Below are 13,741 nucleotides of genomic sequence, written 5' to 3' on the forward strand. Positions count from 1 at the left end.
GAAACATAGACTTCTGCTACACTACCTAGTCGTGACAAAAAAAATCCTAGTGGTAAAATTCCAATGTGTGGAAGACAGAGCACCACAGTTCATAGAGTTCCACCTAAGGTATGAGAGTTAACATCCTCATTCATACACTCTGAGGGCTAACAGCGAGACAACAGAGCATTATCTGCTGTGGGAAGGAAAGCAGCCATCTAGACCCACTGCCCTTGAAACACGAGTCATTTAGCACTTAGACATAACGAAATGGCTGCAAGATGTTGCACTTTCAGTTTCTGATTGTTTTCCCAAACACTGAATTTTATCAAATTAATGATAACAACTTTGCTATAATTTGAAACCTTTTACCAAACTGATCACTAACAGCTAGCCATTCTTTTCTCTACTTGGTATAAAATTGATTTTATTGTTTTCAAAGGGGTTTTCCAGTGTGAAAGAGACACCACCAAGCCTGGGAAAAAAAGACATATTTTGACTTGCTGGACTGGAGGTGCATTTGAAAAACAACCTGTGGCAACAAATCCTACAAGATGCTCAACAGCTTCATCTTAGTCTGTAGGCCCTGTGCCTTCTGCACCATTGGAAGCAATGGGTGGGAGCTCTTCCTTCAAGCCAGGTGTTAAAACAACTGATTTATTTTTAGAAAAGAATATTGCAAGAGCAGAAGATGATGAAATTGAATATTATTTTAATAAGAAATACCAAATTTACACTGTTAATGGAAGTCAGTATAAATGTCAATAAGGTTTCTCTTTGAAATCTTGTAACTACAGAAACAAATATCCTATGAAAATATACCCCTTTTTTCCCCTGAAAAACTAGTTCATCACAACCTATTATTTCAAGATATTATTACTTTAATTATAATCTTACTTTACCCATATAAAACTTCCAGTAACTGCATCTTCTCCTTCAATGTTTTTTTGTCCCACTTAGATTTAAAACATTGCTAATAATCACCATCTCCCATCTGTACAGCACAGGCCAAAATAACCTCAATATCTTAAAAGTAATTAAACTGTTTAAAACTTACAACTATTTTTTATTTGAGTTTTTTTATTTATAGCTGACCCACATGCCAGAACTTTGCAGAATGAAGAAGCAGATCTGCAAACACTGTTAGCTAACAGGTGTTCAGACAAGAAAGGGCCTCCTGATTTGTTGCCATCCCATGGAGAGACTAGAGAGAGATGAGTGCTCTTCAGCAACAGCTACCTAGCCAGTGCATGGTACACTAGTCAGGGGAACTCATAACATGCCTTTTATTTCTTGTTCACCTGCTCTCCCAACATCTGCATGGGGCCACATCTGTATCCTAGTAGGACAAGGGCAAAATGAAGCCCCACCAGCAAAACCACAACTGCTATTATTCCGATGGTGCAAACAATAAGGAATGTCAGCACTTCAAAAAGGGGCAGTGAACGTTAAAGATACTGAATCTGTAACTAGGGTAAAAAAGTATAATGATTAAAAAAATTTAAAACAATCACAAAGAATTTTATGTTCTGAGGTCAGCAACACAGTAAAATCTCCTGAATATTTTATGAATTTAAAAATAAAATATTAATTACTGACCTTAATGCCAAAGTGTAGGTTCCAGGTTGCCTTTGGCTCTCACGAATGAGATAGCTTCCCTCTGCAACACTTAATAATTGGTCAGCTTCCTCCCTTGAGATCATCCCATGGAATCTAAGGAACAAAAGTGTTTTTGAAACACATGCTTCTTCTCTTTTAAATCACTTTTCGGTCTGCTTTAAAGAAGCACCAACAATAGTAATTAAAAATTACTGATTTTCAGGAATCTACAGTTTAAGTTAATTACCTTTTCTGTCTGTATTTGAAGTTACTTTAAATGGTTTAAAAAGCATCTAGGAAAGAGTATCTACAAAACAAGTACATTGTTTTAAAATCTGCATCTATCAATTTAATATATAGAAATAAATCTGTTTTCTCCTGCTGGCTTCACATGTTTTGTGCTAGTGGCATGCAGTCAAACATTTTAAAGCATCTGAGGATATTTTATGCAGTCTCTGAGATTTTAGCAAGTTGCCATAATCTCAGTAATTGCTGATGTAATAACCCAGCAACACTACACATCTTTTGCCAAAATAAACATAAGAAAGATCTGCTTTGTTTCTCCACACTAAATCTAAACATCTTTGCATTAGCAGCTTGAAAGAGGAGACACATATAGATCCAAAGAGCTTTTTTTCCTTAACAGAAACACCTTTTTCAAAGCCAACTGGAGAGAGAGATGGAAAAAGCCAATCACTTGAAAGTACAGAAACATATGTATGTTTTTCTCAGTTAAAGTACCACTCAGTGATATCCATAACCATCAGAAATTGCAGCTGTCATTTTAGGTAGACAAAAGTGATGGCACTGTAATAACGATCTGATGGTGAGAGACATTGCTGTAAAACATGCAGAAGAAACAAAGAGCACAGAATTAATACTTGACACCTTTTCTGCAACTATTATTAACCAATATGTCAGGATAAACCACTTTCAGAGATGTTTGCTACTTACTCTCTTCCATAATATTTGGGTCTGTTCTCTACCTAGAAGAAACAACAGAAATTGTAATGTTTCATAACAAGAAAGCTATACAGTAAGTGGACTGTCTACAATATAGCATTAAAACCAGAAAGGGAAAATGTGAAATGTGAAAGTGCAGGCAAAAAATAATCTACAACAGAATTTCTCCTGCAATTAGAACATAGGGAAACCAAAGGGAGACCTTCAGAAAATATTGCACTTGTGAATGGCTTAAAATGGAGCAAGAAAGGATGAGCCACTTGGATCATGTCATCCTCGGGACTCTGCATATACAAACTGATGGCATTAAATATTGCTTTTACAAAGTGCCAGAAAGGGGAAATGAGTTTGCATTTCATGCATGTAAGTGCACCATATTGCTGAGTGCACTAATATAGTGAAACATACATAAAACTCTTACATTTACATGTTACCTTCCATCACAGAGCTGTTGGTGTCCCTGCTGAAATAAAGCCACTACTATACAGCCCTCAGAGTGAGGGCAAAGGGTTGAGTGAATCACCAAGTGCCCAAGTCTTGTACTCCTTGACTGCATTAAACTGTGTGATCTGCAGCATCTCCTGGAAGACTTCAAAAGCAGATGTGCATGTGTTGTGTAGTGTCACTCTACATTGTCAGTGCTCCAGACACCTTATGGTGTAAATGCACACAACATGCAGAGGTGTCAGGGTACAGGCTGCCTGATAACTATTTTAGAGGAAGCAATCAATCTTCATTTGTCCAGGAAGTTTAAAGCCAAGTGAGGAACAGCAGATCTCACAGAAACCAGCTAATAATCTAAACTACCAGGTTATCCTTTCTTGCTAAATTTAAAGGGGGAAACTCTTTGGGGAGTAGAAGTCAACAGTTATACAATCTGAACTACAAAAGTATAAAGGAATCCAGCTATGCTGAAACACAGAATGCCACTTCAGTTTCTTTTTTCCAACTTTTCAACAAAAAGCCTATTAATATTAGCACTTCTCTCCCATTTTTTCCATGGAGTTGAAAGATTTCAGATATCCAAAACAACAAAAACCAACATACATCCTCATGTACAGTCTAATAACAATTCTTCGACATTCCCAGCAAATAAAAAGCTATTGTAATGATTCATCACTTTGGAAAAAACATTCCATCACTGGAAAGATTTATCATGTTCTAAAATATTTCTTTTTCCTTTATAACAGCAAACAAGAGTTGACTGGTGTGATAGCTGTTTTCAAAGGGCCTGAAGAGACTCGATCATTTCAAAAGAAAAGAGGTCTTAGATATTTTTTGTTAAATATAGGCTATTTATTCAATAAGATAGCAACATAAACAGAAAAAAATGAAAGCCTTTTATTGTTGTTGTTATAGAAACTTGCAACAATTCTTAACTAAAACCCTTAAGCCAAGACACTAGTTGAGGGCAGTTGTTAAAAGAAGAATCCTGTCATGAATAAGATTTTGTTGTCTATCTAGTGAGATTTTATATTTATTTCAGTGAATTTATAAGACAGAAATGGAAAATTTACATGCACAAAAGCATCCCTTTTTGGAAATGGATTAGTAACTTGACAGGTCATCTTCAGAGTACTTGCAAATCCTAAGAAAATTTATAATATACTCTGAACAAACATTTGAAAATGTGAATGGGCAGATGACTGCAACAAAGCATCTGGAAAAACCTCCACAGGACTTCCAGGCATTTGTAGCTTGGCTTGCAGTTAATTTTGGTGGATGATGAGTTAAAAAGGAAAATAACCACTTCTTTTAACAGTCTTTACTGATGAGTTTTACCAACTTGCAATAACTTCAGAATAAATGTTGATGTGCAACACTTTTTGCTTGCATACGACTCAGTGCAGCTGGAACCTCAATTCAGAGTTTTATTGCCTGTTTATTTGTGTTTCGGGGTTTTTTTCCCCATCACTGTTTACATTTATGATAATATTAGGGGGTTTTGACATCTATATTGACACACATTAAGACTTTAAGAAAATTCCATTAGAATTCAGCAGGGGCCTTCTAATTCATTCAGAATGACTGGGCTACATATGCAGTGCAGTTTGTGTGCACTGAGAAAACCACACAGACTCCCTGTAAGCCAAATTTACCACCCAAGACGGCAAACATTGTTCTCAAGCTTTCTATAAAGCTTCTGACAGGTGTTTTTACACCAACTGTACTCTTTGCAACTTAGACATAGTGTTTGTTTATTCTTATCCTTAACTGCACTGGAAACAATGTGCAGCTTTCTTGGTCTTTTGTGTTTCCTTGGACTTCAAAAAGTTCCTGCCAGACTGTATCCTACAAAATTAATTCTACAAATGACAATCACAGGCATCCACATATCCTCCCTTTGCACACGAGCACTGAAAGTCAAACAGCTTAAACAAAACAGTTTAGTTCAGAAGCTTCATTAGTCTAACCTTTTAACTAACTTAGGGAGAAAAAATTAAAACATCTGGTTTGGAACTAAACCCACCTAAGAAAGGAAATACATTTTAAAACAAGATGATAGCAAGAAGTGAGTCCTATTAGCTAAAGCTGATAGATGAAAAGACAGTGTAATTATACTCTGCAGAACTTTTTTCTGATTTGGCAGTATTTTCGAACCAAAGCATTGCTGAGTGTGCGTAAGGGCAGCTATAGCTGCTTCTTTTTCTTTGTATCTTTGTTTTGTTTGTAAAAAACCTCAGTATTTTTACTTATGGGAAAAATTTCCTATTGCTGTTTGCTTGGCAAGGTTTTAAAAACTTCTAACTCGGAAAAAAAAAGGAGGAAAAAAAGCATGAGATATTTGTTTTAAATGTGTTTATTTGTACACCAATAATGCCAAGGGAAAAAATTAAAGTCTCCCTATGACACCTTCAAGAAACACAAAGATCAACAAGATATCCACCATTGCTTAATTTATCTTTTTTTTCAAACTGAGGTGTGAAGGCAATGAAATCAAATTTATGAACAGACAAATGAGGCAGAATTAGCAAGCACCTTATAGTAGACATTCCTTTGGCAAAGACCTTAGCTATCGTGAAATTTGGGAAGTCATCCTGATCAAATATCATGCAGATAAAGCCACCTTTACAAACAGCTCATTATATATGCCCATCTATTCTGTGTTTCTTGACCATTTTCACAATACTACACAGAGATGCTGTTTAACAGCCTTGTTAACTATCAGCACTAAATTAGGATGAAGCCTAAAAGGACAGAAAAAGCCAGTGATTTTAATTATCTCCGTACTATGTATTTTTTCATATAGTTATTTAAAATTGTTCATGTTTTCATATATCAGTGAAAACTGCCCTAAATATGCCTATACATGCACATATATACACAACAAATATCAGCTTCATGAAGGAAATACAGTATTAACTGGACATTTTAATTTGCATACAAGCCTCATGGAGAAGTCAAATAGCCTTAGAATATTAGGGAATCATCAACTTTAACCTCATGGAGTATTGAAAGACTTGGCTCTGCTGCACCTTCACAATAAAAAAAATCCCAAATGAATGCAGTGCTCTTTTTACTTCAGCATCTCTCCACTGATCTGTGTGTTGCTCTGATATGAAACTGGTGTAGCAGAGCAGAAACTTGAATTCTTTGTATTTGAGAAGCATTTCAAGTTAAGTAGGTCATTCTGTTGAATACACCTCTCAGTATCAGCACTTGTACAATGTGTGTCTTTGCACATGAAATAAAGGGTTGGGTTTTTTTTACGGTGTGATTTCAAATTATTCTTTAACAAGTGCTTTTTCCCTAATCATCCCTGCTGCTTTTGTCAACAAGTGGATTACAATAAGTCATGAAGAGCAATTTATGTGCTAGTACCTCACCAAATTACATATTGTTCATTCCCACTGACCTCTTTGATGTTTTCAGGATCAAAATTTTCTTCCTAATATTTATGAATTTGTTTATACAGCTGAATAATTCAAGCACTCAGGAAGAGATTCTGTTCCCCACTGACTCATGCATGGCTGCTAATAGAAACCCAGCTGAGAAAGAGCAGATCACAAAGCTCAGCACAAGCAGGAGAGGCTCAGACCAGAGAGAAAGGTTAACAAGTTACTGTTCGCTGAATTTATTTTCACTTCAAATCAGCTCAGCTGCAAAAACTGGTCATACATATAATGAAAATCTGTTACCTGCATTATAAAGAATTAATGCAGAAGTAGGAAAATGCACACTGATAATGTACTTCTAAAATTTTACCTTTATTAGTTAAAAATAAGCTTCCAAGAACTTTTTTTTAAAGAAGCTAATTCTTCAATGATGAAATGTGTATTTAATATGCTCTGTTCTGCAGCTAAATACCTGACTGATTCTTTCACAGTTTTGTGTTTACTTCTATTCTCACTAGTTTCTAAATCTGCAGCTTTTATTTCTCAGTTTCTACAACAATGTTCATGGTGCAGACACAAGTTTACTCTTCAGAGTTCAAGAAGCTATTTTAAAACAGTGTCTCATTTTTTTGTTCACTCAGACACAGGGATAGTTTTACATTCACTTAAAGTTTGTCATATGTCATAATCTTGTTTTGGAGTAAATTCATAGAAATATGACATTATAGACACTAATGTGTTGCATTTCTTTCTCCACTGGTGACAGAACTTAGCAATGTTTCAGTTGATTGTGATACTTTTGCAAATCCCCCATTGACTGTAATAGGCTAGAGGCCACCGCTCTCCCATAGCAAATTTTCCTTTGTAAACCAGTCCAACTTTTTAATTTACTATCTCTATTAGAGCTAATAAAATTTTCCAATTAAGAGAACTGAAATTCAGTAAAAATGAGGACGAGAAAGTTGTAGTAGTCAATGTGATTGGTATTTGAAGAAGATTTACACAGATGCTTTTAAATTTGGCTGGCAATTTTCTTGCTCTAGTCTAAAAAGAGGACAATCTCTATCTGATTAACAGCTGAACAATTTCCATCACCCCAGAGGCAGGAAAAAATTTTAATTTTCAGATACTGAATACACATTTATATCTCTGCTTATTTGACTGTATTAGCTAATAGTATTCAAAGAAATACTATGAAGAAGAACAAAGTATGAAATTTGCTTGTGAGTTCCTACCACCTGGGACAAAAGACCCCCAAAACCCTTCTCTGCAGCCAAACTAGCCTGGGATATAATGCCAACACATCTTACTGAATATCCCAGAGTCCTTTATCAGTTTACCCTGACTACAGAGTACATATACTTTGTGCAGTCAAATAATTACAAAATAATTAAAATTTTCGTATTAAGAATTGTATAATTTCCTTAATTGTGCTGGTACTTTCAATTATGGGTTTGGGGTTTTTTTGTTTCTTTGTTGTTTTATTTTGTTTGGTTTTTTTAAAGACATAAAAATGTATACAGAAAAATGAAGGTTCTAATTCTGTGGGAATTAAAACATTCACAGATGAGATCCTCAAAGCACCTAACTGAAGAAACAGAAAAATTTTCACCCATCACCACAAAAGTCAGGCAACTTTATGAGCATTACACTGTAAGTCAGTCACAATGGGAGTAAACTACAGCAGGACTCAGAGATAAGGATCAGAAAATAAAAGGCTCCAGTGATTGTACAGGCATAATGTCAGCACCTCAAGGAACAGTGTCAGAGGGCTACCAAAAATCTCTTCAAGGTTTTACAATATGCCTGTGTACACATAACCACACACATACCACCACCTCTTCCACCAGTGAAAGACTTCTGAGGAGAGGAAGGAAAAAGCAACAATAAGCACAATCCATTGGACGCAAGGAATAAAATACTTTATCCTATCCAGGTGAGCACTCTGAATTGTTAAGCTTGCATTGTAATACTAAGCTTTTACAAGACTTCAGATACTTGGTATATTAATGTAATGAAAAAATGTACCATAGATAGCACTCAAATTAGAACTGAACCTTCTTAATAATGTTGCAATGGAATTAAAAAATTGGGGAAAAATTCCATTTTTTCACAGCTTGGGTCTTATCTTCTGTAAGTATCTTTCCTTCAAATCTGCATCCAACTTTATTTGATGTACCTAAGACATGCACAACAATTTTAATTGGAATACCTCTGCTTTGATGCTCATTAACAGTAGAAATCCTTGTCAAAACAAAACGTTTTGCTATAATTCTTGTAAAATTCATGTATTGTTCCTTCCTGTAGCTATATCTTGATTAAGCACAGTAAGTCACAGCTATACCTTTTTTAGAAATATCAAAGTAACAGAGGAAAAGGAGTGCTTCCATTAAATCAAGTACTTTGCTTCTATTAAATCTCTAAATTTTATTTTGAAGTTGACAGACTACTTCATAGAATTATAGTTGGACTTTCATAAAAATTACAGAGAACTGTCTAAGAGCCTGTATAATTCTGTCAAGTAATCCTCCCTGTCATCTAAATTGTAAGCTATTAATGCTCCTTCCGGAGAGTGCTACATCCTTCTGTATTTAACGCTATGTCGAAGCAACTAACATATCTCAAAGATCAATTTTATTTCTCTTGGCAAATGATATAAATACTCAAGTTTTCTCGCAGCAATGTAATAACTTCCAGTCATTCAGTAAGAGCTGTGTTTTGTAATACTGCCTAACGTTTCAACATTTTTGAGATTTAAATGAATGTTTCCCAGGTTCTTCAGCAAAGCTGCAAGATGGGTGTAGGTATGACTAAACCTTGCTGCACCAGTGCCTGGTGTCAGCTAAACCCTGGAGCCCCACAGCCCTGGAGAGGAGCTGCTCTGCTGAACAGCAGCTCAGGGCACAGCAGGGTCTACCTCAACAGCTGATCCCATGAGCAGTGCTCCCGTATCACTGCCTATCAACGGGATCCCATTGTTACCACTTCAGTCCATAACATCTGTGGTCTGCATAGCTTAGCTCCTGCTATTTATGAGTCTTAAGTACTATGACACAAACAACAGCACCAGGGGAGGTTTTAGTCTTCCCTCTGCTGATTTATTTCACATATCTAGTAGTGATGTCGTAAGGAACAGGTGCACAGTTCCCTGCACAGCTCTGCTCTTGCTTCTGTGAATTTCTGATGAGAAAGGGAGGAGAAAAAGTATGTTTCCATGTATCTAAGAATCAAAAAGTAGTAAATGATTCTTAGCAAATGATGATACATATCAAAATGCATTAAATTCCATTTTTAGAACAGATGGATTTCTGAGTACCAGCACCTCAAGGCTACCCACTCTAACCACAGCAGAAAGTGTCCCAGGGAACCACGCTGGGCTGGACACAATTAAGTACAGACATGGAATTACTGGACTGTATAAAACTGAACACCGTGACACGTACCTCACGAGTGCAGGTTATTCTCCTAGGATGGGGAGCTTCCTGTTGCAACTGATACACTGGGAGGAGGCAGAAGTTAAATTTTAATTAATACAGAATCACTGTGTAAGTCAGGCATTTTAACATTAAACATTGCGGTTTAAATAAGGGAGAGTTTCTGCAAAGTTTAACACAAGGATACCAAGGATATAAAAATTTACTAATAAGTGGTCAGAAAAAAAGCATGTTGCAAGCCAAAATGGGATATTGACTTTCTTTACAACAAATTGATCAAGTAATATGGAATAACTAGGTGAGATCAGACAAGTTTCCAACAAACAGATCAGAAAAAGAATCATAATAGACACAAATTAAAATTCATTATATGGCAAATCAGGCTGCTGTCAAACTTTCCTCCGTAAGCAGATGGAACCTAATCCTTCTATGCTGGGCACTACCAGTCACCTGCTATATGTCAAGACTTTACAAGTATCATGCAGAATGCCTTCACCACTGATCAGTGAGGACCTGTCTGAAGAAAGAGAAAGATGGCCTTTGCATTTGCAGATCTAAAGACATAAAGAGTTGAGTAGCACAGTAAAATAGCTAAGGCCCAAATTATGACATACACTTACTTACCTTTATATCTTTCATCCTTATTTTTCTCTATTTTTAAAATAAGCTTCATCAAGCCAGAACAGATCTTTGCAACCAGATGTAAATTTAATGCTACTAGTATGTACAAACTTTCTAGTATAATACCAAAGAAATTACTTTCAACTTCTATGCCAACTGAATCTGTTTTGGCAAGCCCCCTTCAAAATGAGGCTGTCAACACTAAGTTAGTATAGTACACTATCGTACACTAGAAATAGAAAAATGGACATTTGGAATTGTAATATTTTAAAATTAAATCTCAATCATTAGCATGAATACCAAGGTCTACATTGTGCTATCACCTTCTTCAGATAATAAGACCACACATTAATTTAACCAATACAATTTGACTTCATTACGACTCTCATTTGATGCCAAGTCTTTTCCACTGGCAAATGCTGTATTTATGTGTCAACCTATTTGGGAATGGAGAAAATGGCAAGATGCCAAATGATCACTGAATCATAAGATAAACTGGGAAAAAAACATTCCCTTTGTTCCAAATAAAAAAACCTAATGGTTTTTCCTGTTGCTACTAAAATCAGTCACTTTCATGCTGGGCTGGTAATACAAAAATTATTTTTGCAAGTGATGAAGAACAGCACACTGGTATATAAAATTGCAATTATCATTTTAGGCATAGCATGACCATTTATACTGCCAGCATATAGAGTCCCTAGCTTCCACTGTAAAAGCTGTATTTGATGGCACTGGACCTTGTCCATGTCTAATTCTGAGAACTGCAGAGCTAAGTTCAAAGGAAAACAAATAAAATTAAAGGACAAATTAAGATTTTTCTAAATTGCACAAAAGAGGAGACCCACAATCAGCATGCTCCACAAAAACTGGCTGAAAACTGAGAGCTACTTCCCACCTTACTTCAAGCCAGGCTGAAAAGATTTTCTGAAAGGAAATTCTTTTTCACCAATGGCAATACCTTTCTCCTCTTCCAGTAAGAAGCACAGCAGACTGATTAGCTAAGTTACAAAACAGGATTCCTATCCCTCCTCCTCCTCTAACTGAGCTATGCAATTCAAACAGTTCAACACCAGCTTCCTTGCTGTAATTATTGGCAGGGAAGTCAAACAAGACATTCCTCTTCATCTGTCATGAGACAGAAATCTAATCAAACCTCGGGATTCAGAGCTTACTTCTGAACACAGGAAGGTTCACCATGGCAGGCAAACCATGATGCTGCAGGAGAGTGGGTGCACACAGACCATACATGCAAACCATGCTGGAGAGTGGGTGCAAGCACATTTGCACGTGCCCAGGCTTTCAGCTTCTGTCAAGCTGCCAATGAAAATCTGATATTAGAGAGGTTCAGCCTCCCTGTTATAGATTATGGAGTGGAATAAACTGAACAAGGAAGCAGTGTCCCCCGAGCTCACAGGAGGTACAGAGCTGTAAAACATAATCAAATATGCCCTCTTACACTTGCTCTCTTTCTAACCATGGTTCTCACTTAGCCTTTAATTCCACATCTCTGATTAAAAAGTCTTCCACAGCAGGATGGAAACCTTTTAAAGCAACTACATTTTCTCAAGTGCTAAATCCCCTCAACCTTTAGAGAGCAAACATTTTCACAATGCGAAATGTTGCTTGAGCAAATCCCTTTTTCCAGCCTGAAGACACCAAGTTGAATATATACAAAGTAATGCAAATATAAGTCTGACATCCCTAAACTGTTAAGTGTGTTATACACACAAACATTCTGTTTTCAAAATCTGTTTTTCACAGAAGACTCTTCTTTCTTGCTGTGGTTCCTCAAGTCTCAAAATGTCTCACATCTTGGGTTTTCTGTCTACAAAGAACTAGAATTTATAGGTGAGCCACTATGGGAAGCTTCAGTGCTCTTTTACATTTTTCTCATGTTCTCTTCCATGTCCCTAAATCTCTATTTGCACAGCCAAATAAGAGGTCATTCCTTTATATGGAATTCTTTCGCATTTAAAAATGTCTGTTTGCTTTTTTGTGGGTTTGATTTGGGTTGTTTTTTTGGTTTTTTTTAATGAAACAGCAAGTTGTGAAGTTCCCAAGCGAGTGGCACTCTGATCTCAGGGCAAGGCACCTGGGCTGCTGCCCTGCACACCTGCCTAAGACCCCAAGAACTGGAGAGCATGGGCAGGCTGGTAGCAAACCAGGCCCTTCTAGGCAGGGCTTCAAAAAACCTGCTTGTGATTTGTCACACCAGGCCAAGCAAATGCTCTCGTTTTACTACATCAGCGAATTCTTGAAGAAAACAATTTCTTTTGAGTTCTCTTAACCAGCTCAAGCTCAGCTCTTGTGATGCAAGGCACTAGATCACAGGAGCCCTAGATGTCTGCAAGGATACCAACTTTAAGGCATGAATGGAGTTTATGTAAGCCCTGATCTAGGCAGAAAAACCACTGTAAGTAAGACCAAGCAGGAATGGGACAACTCACATTAATAAGGGGCAGAGAATCTACTCTTCTAAATAATCTATGTTCACTTGTCCCTGGGGGTAGTTCAACCTATCTCTAAACAGAAGTGAACCTTTTTGATGCTTCTGAAACTCACATTCTGATGAAAAGATATATTAGTCTTTTGAAGCACCCAACTGAAACCTTTCTGGCTCCGACTTGGAAAAATATCCCCAGACACGGAGATACTTACAGTAAGATTTCCAAACAGGCGGTCTGTATTCATCAGTATCTGAAAGAAAACAAAAAATCTTAATGTTGCATAAGAAATATTTTAACACAGAAAAAACTTGCAGAATTATTGAGATAATATTGCACCTAGGTTCTAAAGTTACTTCTTACTATTACAGAACAATCTGTTAAAATTTCCCCCTTTTTACTTAAACTAAAAATGTGAAAAGGTATTTTCTTTATCCAGCTAGAATAAAAACTATAGAAACAAATCTGAAAAATGGCAAACATGCAGATCAGAAGCCAGCATACTGTGAGGAGGAAGGAGAATGCATATTATTTTACTATGCATGTGTCTACAAGTTTCATTTTCAACTACACCAGAAAGATTTTTTTAATCTCAATTTATATTCCAATAAATGAGTTTTCATGCAACTTATTCCTGCCATTAGCATTTTCCTCTGCTGGATGGCAATTAACAACTGTTAAAATAAAATCATAGTATGCAAGGATGGCAAAATATTTTGGAAAAAAGAAGGGTTTTTTTTTTCCCCTACTGAGTACAAGCTTTTTTTGGAAGTAGTGAGTACATATTAAAAGTACCAACGTATTTCTACTCCAAGATTTTAATTCTCAAAATTAAAAAAAAAAATAAAATCCCAATTTCTTCTAA

The 13,741-nt window shown here is 36.3% G+C and overlaps 1 protein-coding gene across 2 annotated transcripts in view; it reads right to left on the minus strand.

The window, feature by feature from the left end:
* The window catches only part of CHN1 (chimerin 1), a 93,526-nt gene that overhangs the window by 59,660 nt on the left and 20,125 nt on the right, over positions 1–13,741 (minus strand). The window contains exons 2-5 of one of the 2 annotated variants that reach the window (XM_058839921.1): positions 13,091–13,129; positions 9,821–9,876; positions 2,533–2,564; positions 1,579–1,692 (exon numbers count right to left, since the gene is read on the minus strand). In XM_058839921.1, the coding sequence (XP_058695904.1) occupies positions 1,579–1,692; positions 2,533–2,564; positions 9,821–9,876; positions 13,091–13,129 (241 nt within the window). Of the gene's footprint in view, positions 1–1,578; positions 1,693–2,532; positions 2,565–9,820; positions 9,877–13,090; positions 13,130–13,741 lie in introns of those variants that run through there. The other variant, XM_058839922.1, reaches the window with a different exon arrangement.

The sequence above is a fragment of the Poecile atricapillus genome, chromosome 5, assembly GCF_030490865.1.
Source record: "Poecile atricapillus isolate bPoeAtr1 chromosome 5, bPoeAtr1.hap1, whole genome shotgun sequence".
NCBI lineage: Eukaryota > Metazoa > Chordata > Aves > Passeriformes > Paridae > Poecile > Poecile atricapillus.